The following is a 21782-nucleotide window of genomic DNA, read 5'->3' on the forward strand; positions in this document are numbered from 1 at the left end:
AATTAATCTCTTTTAAAGTTTGTATTTGTCTCATTTAATAAATATTCCTTCTAATAATTGAATCATCGATATGGGATCTAGTAGGATTTTATATTACTAAACATTCGGCTTATGGATAATAAGAGTTGCTTTGATCATGTGATGATGGATAACATAAAAGTGAAAGGAAAGTAGGAGGAAATAGGGGAAGTGCACTAGGAGAAAGAGAAACCTGTTTAGATTTTTCTTACAATTTCTAAATTTATTTAATTTGTTAAGAAATAAATATAATAATATATGGACATTAGTCATGATTGAAGTCAGATTAAAGTCTAAACAAACAATGAATATGGAGCCAAATAAACATTCGTCAACTTTATTGTGTTACTAAGTCTATGTTTTTTACACATGTCCCCTATCATATTTAGTATTAAGTAATGATATAATTTCTTATTAAATTATCAAAAGAAATAACTTATGTCACAACTTATAAACCAAGTCTATCTTATAGTTTAACCTGATATATCATTTTCTATTTAGCGTATGATTCATAAAAAAAATATTTCGTAAAAACTTGAAGTATACTATAGAATGACAAGAAATCTAATTTTTTTTCTTCTTTTTGCCCAACGAGAGTCTTTCTGGTTTATGTTTGATACCCATTTATTTACCTGGTTTTATCTGCGCCATCACCATAGAAGAATATTTATCTGATTTATTTTGAGACATGCCTTATTAATTGAAGAGTAAAGATTCCATTCTCAGGACTTGATTTTACATAATGGGTAACTACTTTCATTTTGTTTTTCGATATTTTCTTATTTGAACAAAAACAAACAGTGATACAATTAAATTATTTCCTAAGAACAAAATAGGGAATAATTGAAAAATGAGGCCATGAACTGTCTTTCTATATGGCAATTCGATTATTCCCATTTTAATAATATCAATTTTTTTATTTATTGTCTTTATTAAAACTGCAATTATTTCATACAAATCAGGAGGGGCTCATATCTGTTCTGATTTTGGTTTAATCATCAAAATTTTCATGTTAGTAATCTATATATAATTTCACTATAATCATTCTTGAAGTTAATGTTCTTCCTTCCCTGATGTAAACTTTAGATTGTAAAAAACAAAGTGCCAACAACACTGAAACTTTGTGCAAAATAATTTTCTTCAGGAGTCTTGGATAAAAAAAATCTTGAAGAATATGATGAGTTAACAACATCTATATATCTAACTTAAAAACAAATAATTTAGTTATTCTCTACATATTTAATAAATATTGCACAAAAAACACAAGTTTTAAGAAATATGTCATGGAGAAATTATGAAACACTTTAACTTTTTACATCATGATAAATCAAATCGAACAACAACACAAGTAATGTTGTCTGAGCTTCCTCGTGCATAAGCTTCTTTAATAAGTTCTCTGGATGCTACTTCTGCATCTGTGATATTTTGTACTAAAGTAATATAAGTTCACGAGCATGTGTTTCATCTAAAAATGTTCGGAAAAAATTAGATGCATGGTTAAGGCTCAACTTTAACATGTAAGATGGGCTCACCTTGTTTGATATGACATTCCAAACACCATCACTGCCTATAATTAGAAAATCTAGATGGGCATGGGCCGGCCCAATAGAATCATTCTTGTGATCCGTAATTTATTTTTTTATTTCCTACCTATATATCCTCGTACCAGAGACAATCTCGTGTTCCGTGTCCTTTTGATTTGATATACATCTATGTATTTTTCCACGTTGACTTGTTAAACAGTTTGGACAGTTAAAAGTTGAGTTTCCCACTTATAATACTAATGTGAATAGATATTATTTGATAGGCAAAGACAAAGATGGGATCGGTGTTACCATACAGTGATGTTGATTCCACCTTGAGGGCAATGGCCGGTCGCGCCGAGGGTTTCGGCTACCTCGCCATCGGTGGCCTCAACGGTCCTCTCTATTCCGTCACCACCCTCTCAGGTTCTTCCTTTTTTCATTCCATTCCAATTTCCTAAATTTATCTTCTTTTTTATCACTTTGCAAATGGGTGTGCTTAGATTTTCCAATTGCTTACATGTTTCTACCTCAAATTTAGGATTTTTTGAGACTTTTTATTATGGATTATGGAAAAAGTGAGATTGTGCCAATATTCATAAATGATTGTCTTATCGGTATCCATTAGGTATCTTACTTTTTTTGTCTCTCTATATATAAATTAAAAAATGGTGGCCCGTTGCATGAGGATCCGATTTATCAGGGTTTGGGGAGTAGATGTCCGCAATCTTACCTCTGTATTACTTTATAGTCACTAAGCAACAATCTTAACATTGCACCAGAATCACCTTATATATAGATATTTGTTGATTTTTTCAGTGTTAAGAGTTGCTGCTAAATTGAACTGTGGTTTGTAAATTGTAATCATGTATTGCTCGTGTTTTGTTTTCAGATGATGGTCCTGGGTCTCTTCGTGAAGGATGTCGTAGAAAGGAGCCTCTATGGATTGTTTTCGCAGTTTCAGGCACAATTCATCTTTCATCATATCTGAGTGTGTCATCTTATAAGACCGTAGATGGCAGAGGCCAGAGGATAAAACTGACTGGTAAAGGCTTGAGGCTGAAAGAATGTGAGCACATAATTATATGCAACCTTGAGTTTGAGGGTGGTAGGGGTCATGATGTGGATGGCATTCAAATAAAACCAAATTCTAGGCACATATGGATAGATCGATGCAGCCTTCGTGATTATGATGATGGGCTGATAGACATTACAAGACAAAGCACGGATATTACAGTATCTAGGTAGGTTTATAATCATTTCTGCATTTTAAAATGGGATTTGATCAAATGTGCTGTACTGTGACAAATTACGTTTCTTTTGGCACCAGGTGCTACTTTGCACAGCATGACAAGACCATGCTGATTGGAGCTGATCCATCTCATGTTGGTGATAGATGCATCCGGGTGACTATTCATCATTGTTTCTTTGATGGAACACGGCAAAGACAACCTCGTGTGAGGTTTGGAAAAGTTCATCTATACAACAATTACACCAGAAACTGGGGAATATATGCTGTTTGTGCTAGTGTTGAGTCCCAGGTGAGTATGCTCCTCACAATCATCATTAGCATTTTAATTTTTTTTGCATTCTAACTTCTCTACAAGATTAGTGTAAATAATTGATTTCTTCATATCATTTTACAGATATACTCTCAATGCAACATATATGAAGCAGGAACTAAGAAAAAGACTTTTGAGTTTTACACTGAGAAGGTAGAATAATTTTCTCTTCACTTCATGTTTGCTGCTTGTTTTATCATCGTTGATCAGGGACCTTCATGATATATCGCATACTCAAATTTACTCTATTTTAATACATTGCTCATTTCTGCACTCATCTATAACCCAAGGAAGGAGCGTTGTTAAATATCACTATTCAATCCTTTTGGTATGAATTTTTGTGAGATGAATATTTGTCTTGGTTCTACTTTGAAGCCTGGATATGTAATTAATTGGTTATGCTTCCTGGATTAGACAATTTTGCAACATTGTGTTTGGAACATGCTTTGTTGTTTGCTATGACCTTTTTCTTAAATTATGTCTGTAAATGCCGTCAAGGGTTGGCACATCTAGTTGAACCTTCCGCTCACTCATCGTTGTGACCTCGATTCAATTCTCCTACTCGTAGGCAATATGTAAATTTTACTATAAATCCTTATTGAGGTTGATGGTCTTCCCTAACCTTGTATGGGGGTGTCTATCCCAATTCAAAACTTTTATCTACCAAAATATTATGTCAGTAAATAATTAGTATTTTCCACTTTACACCCTAGATGTCTACTAATGGTTGTGATAAAAATGGTTCCCTAGGCTGCAGATAAGGAAGAGCACAAATCTGGGTTTATAATATCTGAAGGAGACATGTTCCTGAATGGTGCTCAACCTTGCTCACCTATAGAATACAAGGAAGAATCAATGTTCCACCCTAGTGAATATTACCCAACATGGACAATGGAAACAGCTGCAGATTCTTTCAGGGAAATCCTCCAATTATGTACTGGTTGGCAATCCATTTCTAGGCCAGTAGACCATATTCAATAAAATTCATTGCAATTTCAGGAACACCATCGACAATACATCAACAAAATTTCAAAGACAATGCTTAGCTTTGTCATTCCTTGAGTTCTATTAGTACTGTTATCTTTATTGTATTCTTCAATATAGGAATATTTATCTGAACTTTGGAGTCATCTATGAATATATGCCTTCTTTTCTTATTTCCTTTAGACAATATATATTTAGGTGGTGGCCAAGCAAGACAATTAGAATATGGTCCCAAACAATATATGTCAATGTCACTTTTTTTTAAGAATGTGAACGAGTGAGTCATGAAGACAAAGTGTCATGCTGATGTTTTACTGTTACTTGTAGGATTTAATATGTATACATTGACAGTATAAGTTTTTTTTACACTGTTAGCAAATCATTTATCATTGATTTATTAACAATAATTGACTCTCAAATAAAAGTAAAATAAATTAATGGTAGATGAAGTGATGACAACATGAAAAAATTTACACCAACTGCACAACTATCACAATAAAACTTCATCTGCCTAGTTATATTGTCAAACCCAGCAGCCACAATACATGGCCACAAACTCATATGACTCTTGGCCCACTTATTAGGGTGCATTAATTGGTTATTTAAAAATATCTAAGTCAGGTGAAGACATTGTGTTACTAACGAGTAACGAAGTCATTCTCCAACTTTATTATAATGGATGAAACAATCATGGAACAAATTCAAATGTAAAATAAGCAAGAGTAAATTCATTAATTAGAGAATACCTTGACCCTTAATTCTGATTCTGATTACATGCTTTCTAAAGGGGCTAAAGTGCCATGAGGGGGCATTGATAAAAATACGTGTGAAGTTTTACAAATGACATTCGGTAATAATATTTAGATATCAAATCACAACATTTAAATTTTTAGTTCTGAACGTCACAACCATTACACATTCGGGATCCATGCAAAGCTTATCGAGCAAAATATACCAATATCCTATAATTACAAGTCATGCGCACAAAAAGAAGACATTTGGAAGTTAATGTTTTGTTACAGCTGTGGTCCAACAATTTTAGTTGAATTTATGAATGTTAATATTAAATGTTTCCAATTTGTCTTGATTCAAGTGAGACATGAGTGGATATCTTCCGACATAAAATGTGTAACATTTCATATGTCACGGCTTATAATTAGTCAAAAAAATATTTAATTATTTTATTTTTAACTTCAATATATTTTTTCAACTAATCACAAACGGTACATCGAATGACACAGCTTTGTCGGATAACAGATGTAATGTCATGAGACCTCAAGGATAGGGGAAGGGTGAATACATTGGCAACAGATAAGTTAAAAACATTTTCTAACAATCACACTACAGTAAAAAACTAAAATACTGTGAATAAAAGTAAAGCGAAAAACTTAATGTGTTGATCAATTTTAACTGAAATCCATATTTAGAATATCACATGGTAAAAAACAATAACCTGGTAGCTTAAAGAGAGAACCACAGGTCCGAAGATATGAAATTTAACACAAACATGAAACTACAAATTAGAAAGTATCAAAACTCATCAGCTATGAGGGATGTAAGTTTCCAATCAATAGATAAGATTGCTCTACTCTTACACCTTGATAGCAAATTTCCTCAATGGGAAATATGTTTCTCTCTTCTTCTCCCGCTCCGTCTTCAATGATTGCTGCATTAACAAGAAGAAATATTATAAGCAAAAATAAGCATGTTCCAATGACTAGCCTCCACCAAGCCGAAACATAACTATAGAGCATCCCACAGTCACATCAATCTGAGATTAATCTTTTACATCCTCAACTCAAACAGAAAACTGTAATTGCTTTCTTCTTTTATTTATATTCTAATTACTTTCATAACAAAGACAAACTTAATGTAACAATTTAAGCAATATGAGTATCAGCATTGACACTTTAAAATAGTCATCACCAGGTGCATGTAATACCGATCTCAAACACAACAAAATCATACATTTAATAGATAATTTCAATATTCATGACTATGTTCTAAACTTCTTTAGATTTAGTTTTAGAATCTTCCCATCATTATACATATAATGACATGGTAGACAGATAAATGTTATGATTAAGATTATCTTTAATTCTTTACAATAACACATTAAACAGTATATCTCCTTTAATTTAAGCTTATATTAATTTCATCTTACAACATTTGCTGTAAGATGCTTCCAAAGATATTACTATATAAGAAATGGTATCTTCTAACCTACTACAGTATGAACCTTAAATCTTTAAAGGGAGTGTAATTATGTTGAAAAGGTACCAAACAAAATACTAAACATGAACTACTTATGCAGGTCAAAGAAAACATCCATTTTGAAAGCTAGTTACCAAAGACAAAAGAGTGAATCAGATGGCAAAACAAGCACTTGAATAATCCATAAGCACAAGAGAAACATTATATAACCTGGTGCTTGGTAAGCCTTCTACGAATAGCCCTAGTCTTCTTTGGGCGCAGATCAAGAGGCAAGTATTTCTTGTTCTTATAAGCTTCCCTCAATGCAGATTTCTGCTTCTGAGAAATCACGGTCAAAACCTGTGCAATGTTCAACCTCACCACTTTGCTACAACCCACAAAAATAAAAACAGTGTCATAAACACAAACACATCATAGGCAAAATAAACAAACCAAGTTAAAATCCAGAGGAAAAAAAATCGATTTTTTACATCTTGGAGAGCTTGTTAGGTGCACCACCAGTGACCTTAGCAACACGGAGCAAAGCAAGCTCAGCCTTGAGATCCTTAAGCTGGCTTAACAAATCAGCTTTGGTCTTTTGCCTCAACTCGTAAACCTTGATCCTCGCTTAACAAAACAAATTCGAAATCAATAACTGAAATTGGAATAAAGAAAATGAATAGAATTGAAGAAATTATGGATTTGAAGATTACCCATTGCTGTAGCTTGTACTTCTGCGGCTACTCTTTCTACAAACCCTAATCTGAAAATTGGGGTAATGGGGTTTTTTGTTATATATATAAGGTTGTGTTTTTAGGTCTAGAATTACTGGGCTGCACATGAATATAGAGGCCCATTTCAAAAATGGATAATGACTAAGTAACAAGAGTATAATAGAATGGGCTTTAGAAAACTCATAACCTAATGTTTTTTTTCTTTAGAAGATAAAATTTAATGATATATTAGGGCATCCATAGTAGAGTTTTAAGTAAATTATAGTGAGACCCCTGAATTTTAGTAAATTACACAAATCATTCAGACATTTTTAAAACATACATAAACTACTCCTAATTATCTATATATATTATATTGACTACCCATGTAAGAGAGATAAGTGTAATTTCTCAAACAAAAATAGTAATGAGTGTAATTATGTCAAACAAAATATGTTATAATGTAAAGACAAATCCAAACAGTATGAGAGTTGATGTCAATTCATTATTTTTTATTCATTACAAACTACATCAATAATTCAAATGAGGTGTTTAAATTGCTCTTCTATTATGTTGTAACTAACCAAAATAATGAATAGACATCGACTTTTATACTATTTGGACTTATCTTCACGGTATATCATATTTTGTTTGATTTAATTATATATGTCTCCCTTTTTTATTTAAGAAATTACAATTATTCCTCTTATAAGGGTAGTCGGTGTAATGTATATATCTAACTAGGGATAGTTTGTGTAAATTTCAAAAAGATCTAGGTAATTTATATAATTTCACTAAAACTTAAAGGGTATCAATGTAATTTACTAAAGAGTTTTTACAAAGTTTTAGTATCAGATTTTATGTATAAAAAAGTTCCAATCTAGTAGAGTCACTCATGTTAAGAATATGTAGGGGTCATTTTCTTTTATTTTTCACTCTCTTTATATCATATATCAAATTATCATCCCTTCTATTATATTTAGAGTTATTCTTATTCTCATACCATGAGTTGAATTTAAGGGTATGATGTTGTTTCTCTTTTATGAGATGGTGAAGTTTGATGTGTGGTGGTTCTAGACTTCTGACTTGTCTACAAATTGGGTACAAGTAGGAATGTAAAATGCAAATATCTAGACATTTATCATTCATCTTCAAATTTGTAACAAGTGGCTCTACTAGTCAATGATGCAATCCCATATGAAGATACCATAAATTGTATGGGACAATGAAATAAAAAAATGGACAACAAATACATGTGCCAAATTGTATAGGACACGTTAAATTTAATTGTCATCTACTATCTATATATAAATTATTTGGGATGATGAAATAATAAAAATTGATTCTCTGATAATTTCACATATGTTACTTGTGGAATTCTCTTGGTAAATTGTATAGTGGGATCACTTGCTTCTCTTACTAATAAAGTAATAGATCATTTTTTTGTGAGTAACATTTTTTCCTTGTGAGAAATATGTTTGATAGTACTAAAATTACTGTTGTTTTCTTTATATATTGTTCTTTTTTTTCAAATTTCAATTATTTCTAATTGATTATAAAGTTTCATTGATATTTTATGGATTTGTTTGAACCAATTGATTCACATTTTTTAAATCACTTAATTATTAAATTGAAGAAATTCCTATATAACAAGTTAATATCATTCATGGATTTGTTTGCCTAATCCTTCACTCATCGTTTTCTAATTAATTATCCTAGTCAAATTTGTTTTCTTATAATTTCATTATCATTATTTTTTAATCATTTTAAAGTAATATTATTCATTGCATCAAACATATCCTAATAATCATAATATGTTGATATGAGTTTATTATTACATTATGTTAATACATATTGCTAAATTGCTAAATCTAGGAAGTCATTATGCATAAATTAACTTATCACATTGTGCATGTATTAATTTAATTTACTACATATTAGTTTAACTTACTACATAATTTAGTATTTACTTTTAATCATTTATTTACTAACTATACATAAATTATTACTCATAATACTACTTTTATGTTATTCTTTGACTTTTTCTGAATCTTCACTTATAATTTATTGAGTTAACCACTTCGTGTGTCTTTTTTTATTTTCTCAAAGGACAATCTATTAGGAACCCAAATAATTATTATACATTTATTTTGTTAGAAGAAGCATGCATGTTGGTTAATAAACGCACAAAACCCTTTTTGTTCTTATATATATACTTCTCAATATAAAGTTAAACAATGGTTTATTGAAGCATACTCTCATACTTTGTAATTTTATATTATTATGTATATCAAATCTCAACTGATTTCATATCACATAAATCTTAATACATTTATGTGTCCATACTCATATTCTTCATTTTTCTTGATTTATTTATTTATTGCATAATGATCTCATCATACAAATTACACATACATATATCTTTATTATTTCTTGATTTTAGATATAATACTTGTTGTGTGCATGTTTGAGATATAATTGAAGAAATTTAAAAATTACTTTTGAAGATCAACAATGCATATTAATTTTATTTAAAATTAAATTTTAATTAACGTGTATATATTATGCTGATAGTATAAGAAATTTTATATTACTAGTTATTTTTAATGTAAAAAATATTCAATAGGAAAATCTACTCTATATCTATTCAAAATTGTTTTCTTATAATTTATGGAATCAAATATATCCTAATAATCATTATAATATATTGATTATTGTGTTTTATTACTATGATAAATTCCTAAATTTATTATATCATTATGCATAATAAAAATGGAAATAAAATATGATAATATTTGAAAATAATGATAAAGCACTATATTGTTCATATTTGTTATGAAGATGATATATTTAGATCCACTTTACTAGCATACCAACATACGAGAAACTAAGAGTATTTTTTTAATCATATTGACTCAATTTTAATTTTTTATCTATTCACATCTTATAAATTTTATTTAATAATTATTTTACTATTTTTAAATGTAATGAAGCAATTGACATAATTTTATTAATTCTATTCGAACTTTATTTGTTAATTACGATTTCTTTGAGTTACACGACAGTTACGAAAATTTTCGTCTTTCTTTCCATTTCTCAACCACATATTTTTTTCTTTATATTTTCATCTTTCATCTCTTATGTCATCATCTTTCTCCAATTTCATCAAATTTTAAAATATTTAACACCTTTTCTTTATTGAGACACTCATTTTACTCTTTTCACGAGTTAACATTTTGTGTATTTTCCTCACAATTTCTCTATTTTATAATTTTTTAAAGATAAAATTTTCACAAACTGAAGAACTCGCGTATAACTTTTTTATCATTTTTTCTCTGTTCATTTACTCATTTTACTTTTTTGTGGTCATAAATTAACATTTTTTCACTTTCCTCACCATTTCTCAATACTTTTCATAGGTAAATTTCTCCTCCCCAATAACCTTATGCATATCTCATATTTTATCCTTTCAAATTCTTCAATCTGAGTTATTTTTTATTTTATGCCTTTGTAATGTGTTGATTTGAACTTAACAGAAGCAATACGGAATGACTCGTGTGAACGCATAAGTATACTACTAGCTTTGAATAAAGATAATACAACTTGTATAAGGCATGAATAGAGGACAATAAAACATACATTGTCATATGATATCATGATAACCAATAAGACATTGTTTTAGTGACATATAACCTTATTTATCCTAGATAAACCAATATATTAAAGATTCGATTTTTTAGAACGACATCTATTGAGATCAAACTATATATCTCAAAATAGAGTAGTTCCTTACTAGGAAAGAAGTGAAAAAACATATTTGGTTATACAAAAATGTGATACCTTGATAGTGCAATAAACTTAAATATTTAAAATGCACACATATATATATATATATAGTTATATATATATATATATATTATAATATTACATCAACTATGATTTTACTGATTGTAGTCAATGGTAATTAACTATATAGTATTGTGCATATATTTGTTTTCTTTATACTTTATTATAGTTGAAGAATAAAGATTCTTTCTAACCTATAGAAATTATTTAACCTTTATTTTTATTAAAAAATCGTTGCTTTCATTGCAAAAATATTTTTGATGAAACTCCTACCGTATTTATTGATATACTGATTAAGTAATAATTAAACTATTGCTATTTGTAGAGCTGTAGTATTGTATAAAAAGCATTGAGATTTGAGACTAATCATAAAATATGGAAAATAAATGATAAATAATGGATCCCACCCAATAAGGAATAACACACTTCCACGTTTATCCTTATCCCTTAAATAAGAATAATAATTAGATTGAATAAACACTTCAACGTGTTTACTTTTTCCAGCCCCTATCTTTTACCTATTTTTTATTCCCTTATCTACGCGCTTTTTGTCACTACTTTTACATAAAGAAAAAGTAAAAGGCATTCTCATTCTTGCAAATTTAAAAATAATAATTAACAGAGAAAAACTTTTGTAAAAAAACAAAATTGCATTTGTCACTAAACATGACATGTAATATATGTCTCGATATAATTTTCTCTACCTAATTAAGAAGTAATAGTATCGAATATATCTTAGATTAAGAAGTAAATAAAAAGGGAAACTATTTAATTTCCTTGAAAGTCAACTTTATAAGCACACACAAAAGTCCACTAAACTGAAGGGCAAGTTGCATATATAAATATACAAAGAGTAAGGTCATGACAAGATGCAACCTTCTTTATCCTTTTCTATTGATCAATTTAAATTCTTTCTTTGGAATTAAATATTGTTGATTTGTTAAAAAATTGATTTGTTTCATTCAAATTTGACAAAATGAAATTATTTCCTTTTCTATCGATTATCCTTAATCATATTTCACACAAATAAAAATATAAAATAATAAATTTTAATTTTTTAATTAACTTAACATATTTTTATTGACAATTGAGACAAAATATTATTCTTATTTTCTCTTCTAGTGTAGTCTATAATTAGAGAAGGTAATGACATTCTATCTTATCCCAAACTTGATTTCCTAATTTTGATGCACTAATATCTTCACACTCATTCAAAGACTCTCTCTCTCTATTTATATAAATCATATTTTTCATCTGCTACCATAGAATAACAAAGGAAAAAAAGTAGACCCTGCAAAAGTTTAGGAGCAACATCAACAATTCTTCACATATATGGTTTCTCTCTCCCTCTCTCTTTATGTGTGTACAATTATCCATTTCTTAAATCCTAATCCTATTTTATACTTAGTTTTATTTTTGCTTTCTGATTTTCAGGCCATTGAAACTGAGATCAAATATGAAGAGGTATATATATTTCACACCATTATCAATCATTCTCTATGAGACTTTTGCTTAAATTCATAACCAAAGATTAATGGAAAGAAACTGATAGAATCTTAATGTTCTTATTCATATGAATGATAACAAATTGTGTATATATTTTTGCAGGAATTCATAACGAATTCTAGAGGCTTTAAGCTTTTTGCAAGCCGGTGGCTTCCACAGAATGAAGCTCCAAAAGCTTTAGTGTTCATCTGCCATGGCTATGCCATGGAATGCAGCATCACCATGAACAGTAATTAATTTAATTTCCCTCTTCTCCAGAATTTATATATTCACACATAAAGTATATAACTTGGGTTATTGTCACAATACGTTTATTATAATCACATGGTATTGCCTCAATTATATTTTTGGAGTCAAATTAAAAACCTTGATATATATATATATATATTTATGGTCATTTATGATATGGGATTTGATATGAAATTATGAATATTATTGGAAATCATGTAGGTACAGCAAGAAGGCTTGCAAAAGCAGGTTTTGCAGTGTTTGGTTTGGACTATGAAGGTCATGGAAAATCAGAAGGTCTTCAAGGTCTTGTTAATAACTTTGATGATGTCATCAACGATTGTTCCCACTACTTTACCACCATTTCTGGTCAGTTTCTCTCTTCTCATTAACAATGTTTTCATTGGTCCGAGATATGAATAATACACGATTTTTAGTCATTATATCCTTGTCACCTTTATATGTCATTATTTGAATTTGTTACATGCCATTAACTTTTTTTGTATTCTTTAATGGTTTTGAACACATTATCAAACCCATGATGTAGCACATTTGTCCTTTCTTAAGTATTTGATATAAGTAATCATTCAATGATATTTATGCTTAAATAATTTAATTTTTTATATATAGAAAAGGAAGAGAATAAGAAAAAGATGAGGTACTTGTTAGGGGAATCCATGGGTGGAGCTGTGGCTCTCTTATTGCATAGGAAAAAGCCAGAATACTGGGATGGGGCAATTTTGGTTGCACCAATGTGCAAGGTTCGTTTTCTTTTACCATTTTTGTGGTTGTTGTTATGCTCTATAATAATTGTTAGATAAATGTATTCCAAAACATGTATAATATTTGCATCACACATTACTTATCATTCAGTTTCTACTATAGTTAGTCTTCTATCATAAAAAACAAAATACTCACTCCATTGTTTCTCCTGCATTTATCTTACAGTTTAACGTCTATGCATTAACAGTGTAAAATTTTCCTACTATTTATATTACTTTTGTTTAAAAGTAAATGATAATTAACATACAAAAAACACTTACAATGTTTCTACATATTAGAACCTTTACCTTATTGTTCAATGTTTTTCATTTTACTATCTAGTTATTCCAATATGTTAGGTACATTTGGCGTATTAAGAAAAAAACGAATCTAATCAATTATGTGGACGTTGACGTAGATTTTTCATTTTACTTGTTATGGTTTCAGAGATTACGTCCTTGCTTCTTATGCTAACAAAAAATATCCATGTCCTATAAAAAAGGAGAAGCGTTATTTCTAGTAATTCAATTTTGTGCTTATATGTTAATAACATTAATTCAGAAATCTCTAATAAATTGTAATAGAGCATCAAAACCTGTTTTTATTAAATCGTTTCCACCAAAATTTTACTCTATTTTCTTTTACCATGTAGAATAGGAAATTATATCTCAAGAAATCGAATTATTTTTGCTTTTAGAGTTACTACAATTTGTTAAAGTTTAATTAATTTAGTTATTACTATATAAAATATAAAATAGTTCAAAGATTAGAAAACTTTTTTAAACGTACCCTTAATTTAGATTCAAATATATTCTCTAACCTTTATTGATAATGACCTAATTCTTCTTGGGTGTATAATTGTTTCTCCCAACAAATATCATTCTCATGATATACTTTTATGTATTATATAATTCAATTGATTGGTTGATGGAACATAATTATATTCAATGAACCGGTCCAGAATATCATTATTTGACATTTTGGCTATCACTAATCCTTGATATCTAGAAGGAATCTTACCTTTATTTTGTGGTACATAATCTAAACCGTTGCAATAGTTGTCCCATCACATGTAGAAGACCTTGCCTTAAGAAAGTGACCTCAAAATTATAGATTAATGTTTTTTCTGCAGTTGGTGTGTGATTAGCTTGATTAAAGTCTACTTTTTTATAATCAATGATTACTTATGATTACTTTTGAACCAAACCTTACATTTACTATTTGTTGACTTTGTTGCATTCACATGAAAGCAATCTCAAATTGTAATTATAATAAATGAAATATTGTGTAGATTGCAGATGAAATGAGACCAAATATTGTGATGATTGGTATATTGAGTGCACTTAGCAAAATGATTCCTAAATGGAGAATAGTTCCAACACAAGATATCATTGATCTTGCTTTTAAAGTCCCTGAAATCAGAGAACAGGTATCTACACAATTTTTAATCCAAAACTATTCATTCATAATTTAAATTAGGTTCTAGATCACTCTAACTTCATACTCAATACATGCATGGTGACAGATACCTGCACTTCATTCTCACCTAATTTGTAATGAGCTTAATATCTATGTATCATCTGCATAAAGATTTATATACATTTAATACATAATTATCATCGTTTATTTGTATTACTTTTTTGAAGAGTCAATGACAATTAAAAATGAATATTAAATAATACAATGACAATATAGAATTCATACATTTTCGGATGGATACATTTTCTTTTCATTTGTAATAGATGATAATATTATTCTTGATGTATTGAAGATTAGAGCTAACCCATATTGCTACAAAGGAAAGCCTCGCTTGAAAACAGCCTTTGAACTTCTAAGGGTTAGCACAGAAATTGAGCAAAGCTTAAGTGAGGTATATGTCACATTTTTAACACAATCTCTTCAATGCTAAACCCTTAAAGTTGATGACACTCAATGAGTTTAATGCAAAAATGGTGACCCTTTTGTACATTGGTTAGGTTTCACTACCATTTCTAGTTCTACATGGTGAAGAAGATAAAGTGACAGATAAATCAGTTAGCAATGAACTATATGAAGTGGCCTCTAGTTCAGACAAGACAATAAAACTATACCCTGGAATGTGGCATGGTCTATTGTATGGAGAGCCATCAGAAAATTTGAACATTGTATTCTCAGATATTACAAAGTGGCTAGATGATAAATCTCAATATGGAAATACAAGAATAGAGAGAGAGCAAAAAGAACAAAATGAAGATATAGTAAGAGACTCTAAACAGGATATTTAGCCCTTTGATTTTTATTTTTTTTACCATAAAGGCCAATGTGCATTATTATATGGTAAGGTTTGAATAGAGCTATTAGAAAAATGTTGTGGTTATTTGATCTCTAGTGTGTCATGGATTCAGCTAAGGCTACAAGTTCAAAAGATATAATTTCAAGTCAATTTCTCTCTTTTGAGGTTAATTAATAAACTTACTCTTGCTTTGGATCTATTTCGGCTCCATTTTTTCTTCTTGGACTTATGGTTACTGTATTATTAAAAATTGGAGTATATATAAGGTGAATTGTAAAATCTAGTTATCAACAGAAAAAAAATCATCCCCATACCAAAATATTTTACATTTAAAGGTAAAATTTCATCACATTACATTTAATTTCTTTTTTTTATAAGCACTTTCAACTCTTGGTATAGGAGAGTATGTTAAACTATTATCAACATTATCTCATAGTGAATCCAATTAACATCAGTTGAGAAGACACTTAGGACAAATTCAATAACAAACCCCAATTATGAATGGTTTTTCAATACGTGATATTTTTTCACAAACATATCTTTCATCCATAACGTTGGTGGTACAAGAAAATAGTTATTTCAACTTGCTTTGATAGGTACACTAATGTTGCGTTAGATTTTGAAAAACTGTTGGGTCAACAGAATCTACTTTTCCATAAAGGGAAAGGCCAAATTTTCAGCGCTATCATTTATTTGGAGTGGATATTTAACAACCAAACATCTCATTATCGTATGAATAAATTTTGTTAAAATAAAACTCAGTAATATCACATCCACTAGCATAGTGATAAAATTAAATTTAGATTAATTACAAAATAAATTGCTAACTTAGGCCTTACATATTTCATTCCAAAAAATACAGAATAGTCCTCCTTCATGCAAGAAATCACTGCTTCACATATTAAATGGAAGTACAAGCAGGGAATCATAAGGTGGTCGTAAGGAATGGAGTGGGACGTTGTGAGTTCGATTCCACCATCAATAGAAAATGAGAGTTATAAGGGTGGTTGATGGTAGGATGTAGGAGGTTGAGAGTGAAATCTCAACCACAACAAAATACTAACATACTAACCATTACCGATAAAAAAAAAATGGAACCACAAGTTTTGTACCCTTTGTTAGTGACCTTGCTAAGGGCAAACTATCTTCTACACTGTGACCTTCGGACAATACTACTGTAGAGTTGTTTCAACAAAAGCACAACCCTAGTGGAAAGAACATCCAACCACTTTATAGTATCAACTCCACTTCTTGAGGATTGGTTAGAGACTCCCACCTACGTTTGTATATACCATATATATATATATATATATACAACCAGAAATCAGAATCATCAACAACAACATTTTCCTCTCTAACACAACAAAAACCAAGATTTGTGTGTAAAATGACCAATGTTTTTCTCCTCAATTCTAGCACTATCAAAGCCACTATCTACCTCTTATTCCTTACCACAACCTTCTTGATTGCCAACTCTGCCAGAATCCTAGATGAAGTGGAGCAACAACCACAAGTCATTGACAATAATCTACCACAACCACTAGCATCAGCCATTCCAACAGTCACAACAACAGGTCCTATTGCCACACCCCAGGTATCCCCTACAACCACTTTGCCAAGTGGCCAAACACCAACCGACACCAACATTGATGAAGAAGCCAATGTTGTTGACCCACCAGAACCAGAACCAATTGCCCCAGCTGAAGTTCAAAATCAGCCACAACCAGAAGCTGAAGTCCCAACCACTACTAACCCTAATGAAACACCAGTTATAGTGGGAAAGGAACCATCACTGTCCTTCTTCATGCATGATATCCTTGGAGGGTCTCACCCATCAGCAAGAGTGGTTGCAGGAATAGTAGCAAACACTGATCTTACAGGCTTACCATTCTCCACGCTTAACAACAACCTCTTCCCAATCACTGGAGGAATCCCACTAGTAAACCCTAAACTCAACGGCATCATCACAAACAACAACCTCCCAAACCTTGTAGGACTTGGAGGCTCTCAATCCTCCACAGTGTTCCAAAATAGAGGCACGGGCAATGTTGTCACAGGTGGAAACAACCAACCATTTGTATCAGCAGGTAACCTTCCAGCAGGGTTTACAATTCAAAAGCTCATGTTTGGATCAGTGACAGTGATTGATGACCAGTTAACTGAAGGGCATGAGCTAGGTTCTGCTGTTATTGGAAGAGCACAAGGGTTCTACTTGGCTAGCTCATTAGATGGTAGTAGCCAAAGCATTGTGGTAACAGTGTTGCTGCATGGTGCTGATGGTGAACATCATGATCATGTTGTGGAAGATACCATAAGCTTGTTTGGGGTTCATAGAACTGCATCACATGAATCTGAGGTTGCAGTGATTGGTGGGACAGGTAAGTATGAGAATGCAAGAGGATATGCTGCACTTGATACCCTTTTGCAGGAGGATCAACACACCACAGATGGAGTAGACACCATTCTGCATTTCAATGTCTTCCTCACTCAGTGAATAGTATGCAGTGTCTAGTGTTCTTGTCATTGGCTTTCACATTGTGATGTTTGGATTTGTGTATGGTGAAAAAACTTGAGAATCTTACTATGAAGCTTTTTCTTATAAGTAAAAATTTTATTAATGAAAAATTATAGTTACATCCAACAAACCAATGCACAGAACATAAAATAAGGTATATAATTCACTAGAAAGAATGGAAATTGGATATCTTCCCAAATCAATTAAAATATATTATTCAATTAGATAATAAATTATAAAAAACAAAATTATATTACTCAGTATAAGTTTATTAGATAGAAATAGGAGAAAGAGATAGGATTTTTAGGGCAGAGAATTTCTGATCTATTACAAAACTCATGCAACAAAATCCATATAATACATCATAAGTACAATCAAAATAAAAAAAAGAAACTAACAATAATATTCCATCCTTAACACTGGGTTCGAAGTCCATTTAAATATATCAAGCCTCAACATTATATATCATTATAGTTATATCATTCTCTATCAAACAATTTCTCATGGAGAAATGATATTTTTCAAATTCGTTAAAAAAGCAAAACACAAACATAAAAAAAGAAGAAAGAGCATCACGTGATGCTCATGGAGAAATAATTTGGATCAATGCTTGATCAGTAAAAATTGAAGAAGAAAAAAACGATAAGAACGGTAATTGGTAAAAAGCATGCCGTAATAAATTTTACTGTTTTCAGCTTCTTTTGATTTGGGCTTATTGGGCTGCTCTGAACCCAACGAAGGATATGACCCAAAATTTAAAAAAAATGAAGTAATAAAAAAGTTACGCCGTTGCCGGGGATCGAACCCGGGTCACCCGCGTGACAGGCGGGAATACTTACCACTATACTACAACGACTTGATTGATAAAAGTGAAACGAATATGATATTTCATATTTTGTCTTTCTGGTAGAAGGACACCAATGAAGTTTGGCCATAAACTGTAGTTTTATCAGCAAAGGAAAAATCACATTTTGGTTTCAATTAAACTATGTGAAAAAAATTGTTTAATAAGAAAATGTTAACATTCTAGAGTTTTTCTTAAGGAAGTTTGCAACAACAAATTTAATCTAATTTTTAAATGGTGAGAATACAATTGTGTGCATGAATAAGGTGAAAAATATTAACATTTTACTCCACTTTAACAACTATAAGTGGTCTATATAATGACCCTAGTTTTTTTAAAAGAGTATGTTAGATATAAAGGTAACATTGCTATGTTTAAAAGGAATTTTCTAGCTTGCATCACAAATCATATGTTAATAAATCCATTAAAGGCGTATTTTTTATATAGTGGTCATATTTTTTGGTTATCTCATTTTTAAAGATGAGACAGTGAATGATATATTAACTATGTATAAATATTTAGATACATATATATTACATAAGAGGAAAAAATATATATAATGTAAGAGTTTTTTATATTGTCACTGCATCATCCACTATTTATTTTCAACCATCATTGACTTTTAAAAAAAAAAATCAAATGAATGATAGATAATACACTGATTATGTATACATATTTACACCATCATTACATACATTTAATACTCTTACATTAAATATAAAAATAAGTGTATACTTAATATATCTATATATATATATTCCAGAAACCTAATGTCGTTTGGTCTGTTTGTGTCAAATGCGATTACACGTGTCATCCTTTTTTTTTATTTATAAAAAATGATGCAATTGTGAGCGGAGGTCATGTAAATGGGTACACATATGTTGTCTCACACTTTGTGACACTCTATGTGCCATGAGTTGTGATTGGTCAGAAAAAATATATTTAAGTTAAAATTTAATTATTAAGTATTTTTCTGACCAATCATAAATACATAGAGTAACACAAAGTATGAGACAGCAGATGTACTCCTATGTAAAAGAGGGGCTGGGACCATGGCTCACAACATGATAAGATATTTAATAATTTCAGCCTAATGAATGGTGAATAATGGAACTGTATAGATATGATGAAATGAGTTATAAATGAAGAGGCCTCATATCCTCACATTTAATCCTAATTTTAGCCCATCAATGTCTCATATATCAAAACAATATAACATCTAATTTTATTCATATATTTTCATCCTCTAAAGTCGAGGATTCGATTCTTGGAAATGATGTTTGTTGAGAGATGTAGCTATGAATCCTGAAAGGATTAATTCCTTATCAAAAAAGTGGGAGAATACTATTAGTAGTGCCAAAAATAATATTCTCACCCCTCTACCTATTTCATCATGTTTTTATCATTCCATGACAACTAGAATAGATATAATATTATTAGAGTATAATATCAATGTAAAAATTTATACATAATTACTATATGTATCATTTATTTGTAATATTTTCTTTTTCAAGAGTCAATTATAATAAAAAAATAAATATTAGGTTGTAGACAAATAGTGCATGTTACATACACTATACACTGTATATTTCCTAATGTGATGATCTTTATTTGCCACGTTTTTTCAGTTTGATAACGGTGACCTTTATAATAGAGTACACTCATTGAGTTTTAGTGAAATTACACAAAATACTTCTTATTTTTTTGCACCTACACAAATCTTTCTTAGTTTTTATACTTTCATTACACTGATCATCATTGCATGAGAAATAAATATCATCTTTTAAACAAAAATTGTGATAAATGCAATTAAGTTAAACAAAACATGATATATTATGAGAAAAAGATCCAAATAATATACAAATCAATGTATCTTTATTATTTTTTGTTACAAAATGCATCAACATTTCTAAAAAGATATTGTTTAAATCGCTTTTATACTATATCCGTAATGAACCAAAAATAATACAGATATATCGACTCATATATTATTTGGACTTGTCTCCATAATATACCATGTTTTGTTCAAAAAATCACACTTATTTCTCATGCAATGGTGGTCAGTGTAACGAAAGTATAAAAATTAGGGGGTTTGTGTAGGTGTAGAAAAGTGATGGATGATTTGTGTAATTTCACTAAAACTTATCGGGTGTCAGTATAATTTACTTTTTATACTATAATCATAAAAGAATATCTTGTGTAAGTGTTTTTAACTTCTAGTGTCCATGCTTCAGAATATTTTGGAAGTTTTCGGTGCAAAATATCTGGTGGAATATGCTTCTTTTTTTATCACCTCCCTCTTAATTGATTGTCATATGATTTTATCTATTTATGTTTACTAACATCAGATATTTTCTTCTACTATTCTACACTATATGTTACCCTTAATTAGTTTAAAACTTAAACTTTAGAGTGTAAATTTACGAAATCACAGTATATAAAATTTAAACATTATGAATACATACATTTTTTTCTCTTAATTTTAATCTCATTTCGAAACAATTTTTTTGCTATTGATCGGCCCATGTTGGGGCAACATGGCTTTGAGAAGAGGTTAAAAAAATTGATAGTGTAAAGTGACATTTAATGGTTATTATTTGTTTCTTAATGTGATTTCTTAAAGTATTCAAAATCCTAATTAAAGTGATTACTTAAGAAATGGGATTGTGTAACTACCATCAACTATCTGAACAAAAAGTTAAACTACAGATCAGATTTCACTTTATAATTGGACATAACTGGTGGATTAAAGCTATCATGTTCCAAACCTGGTCCTTACCCATACAAAATAATAATAACATTTTATATCAATTAAA

General features: G+C 30.0%; 4 protein-coding genes and 1 non-coding gene across 7 annotated transcripts; 3 read left to right on the forward strand and 2 right to left on the reverse strand.

Moving 5' to 3' along the window:
• LOC109353363 (probable pectate lyase 4) lies at positions 1805-4338 on the forward strand. Of its 2 annotated transcripts, XM_019595598.1 has the most exons (6): positions 1805-1967; positions 2434-2785; positions 2872-3082; positions 3188-3256; positions 3854-4086; positions 4132-4338. In XM_019595598.1, exons 1-5 carry the CDS (start codon positions 1838-1840, stop codon positions 4082-4084), a joined length of 993 nt encoding a protein of 330 aa, XP_019451143.1. In that variant the 5' UTR covers positions 1805-1837; the 3' UTR covers positions 4085-4086; positions 4132-4338. The 2 variants fall into 2 exon arrangements, with proteins under 2 accessions (XP_019451143.1, XP_019451142.1); XM_019595597.1 differs by having other exon boundaries at positions 3854-4135.
• Positions 5463-7105, reverse strand: LOC109354606 (60S ribosomal protein L35-like). The gene is made up of 4 exons (XM_019597218.1): positions 6994-7105; positions 6772-6907; positions 6512-6668; positions 5463-5753 (listed from the first exon to the last, which is right to left on the reverse strand). Exons 1-4 carry the CDS (start codon positions 6995-6997, stop codon positions 5679-5681), a joined length of 372 nt encoding a protein of 123 aa, XP_019452763.1. The 5' UTR covers positions 6998-7105; the 3' UTR covers positions 5463-5678.
• LOC109354605 (caffeoylshikimate esterase) lies at positions 12035-15806 on the forward strand. Of its 2 annotated transcripts, none has more exons than XM_019597216.1 (8): positions 12035-12174; positions 12274-12303; positions 12448-12574; positions 12796-12942; positions 13204-13334; positions 14627-14764; positions 15107-15205; positions 15312-15806. In XM_019597216.1, the coding sequence occupies exons 1-8, from the start codon at positions 12172-12174 to the stop codon at positions 15597-15599; spliced, it is 963 nt and encodes a 320-aa protein (XP_019452761.1). In that variant the 5' UTR covers positions 12035-12171; the 3' UTR covers positions 15600-15806. The 2 variants fall into 2 exon arrangements, with proteins under 2 accessions (XP_019452761.1, XP_019452762.1); XM_019597217.1 differs by having other exon boundaries at positions 12035-12171; positions 12273-12303.
• Positions 16937-18191, forward strand: LOC109353681 (dirigent protein 24). Its single transcript, XM_019596033.1, has one exon. It carries the CDS (start codon positions 16995-16997, stop codon positions 18099-18101), a length of 1107 nt encoding a protein of 368 aa, XP_019451578.1. The 5' UTR covers positions 16937-16994; the 3' UTR covers positions 18102-18191.
• TRNAD-GUC lies at positions 18907-18978 on the reverse strand. The gene has a single exon. It is a non-coding gene; the product is annotated as a tRNA-Asp (tRNA).

The sequence above is a fragment of the Lupinus angustifolius genome, chromosome LG08, assembly GCF_001865875.1.
Source record: "Lupinus angustifolius cultivar Tanjil chromosome LG08, LupAngTanjil_v1.0, whole genome shotgun sequence".
Taxonomy (NCBI): Eukaryota; Viridiplantae; Streptophyta; class Magnoliopsida; order Fabales; family Fabaceae; genus Lupinus; species Lupinus angustifolius.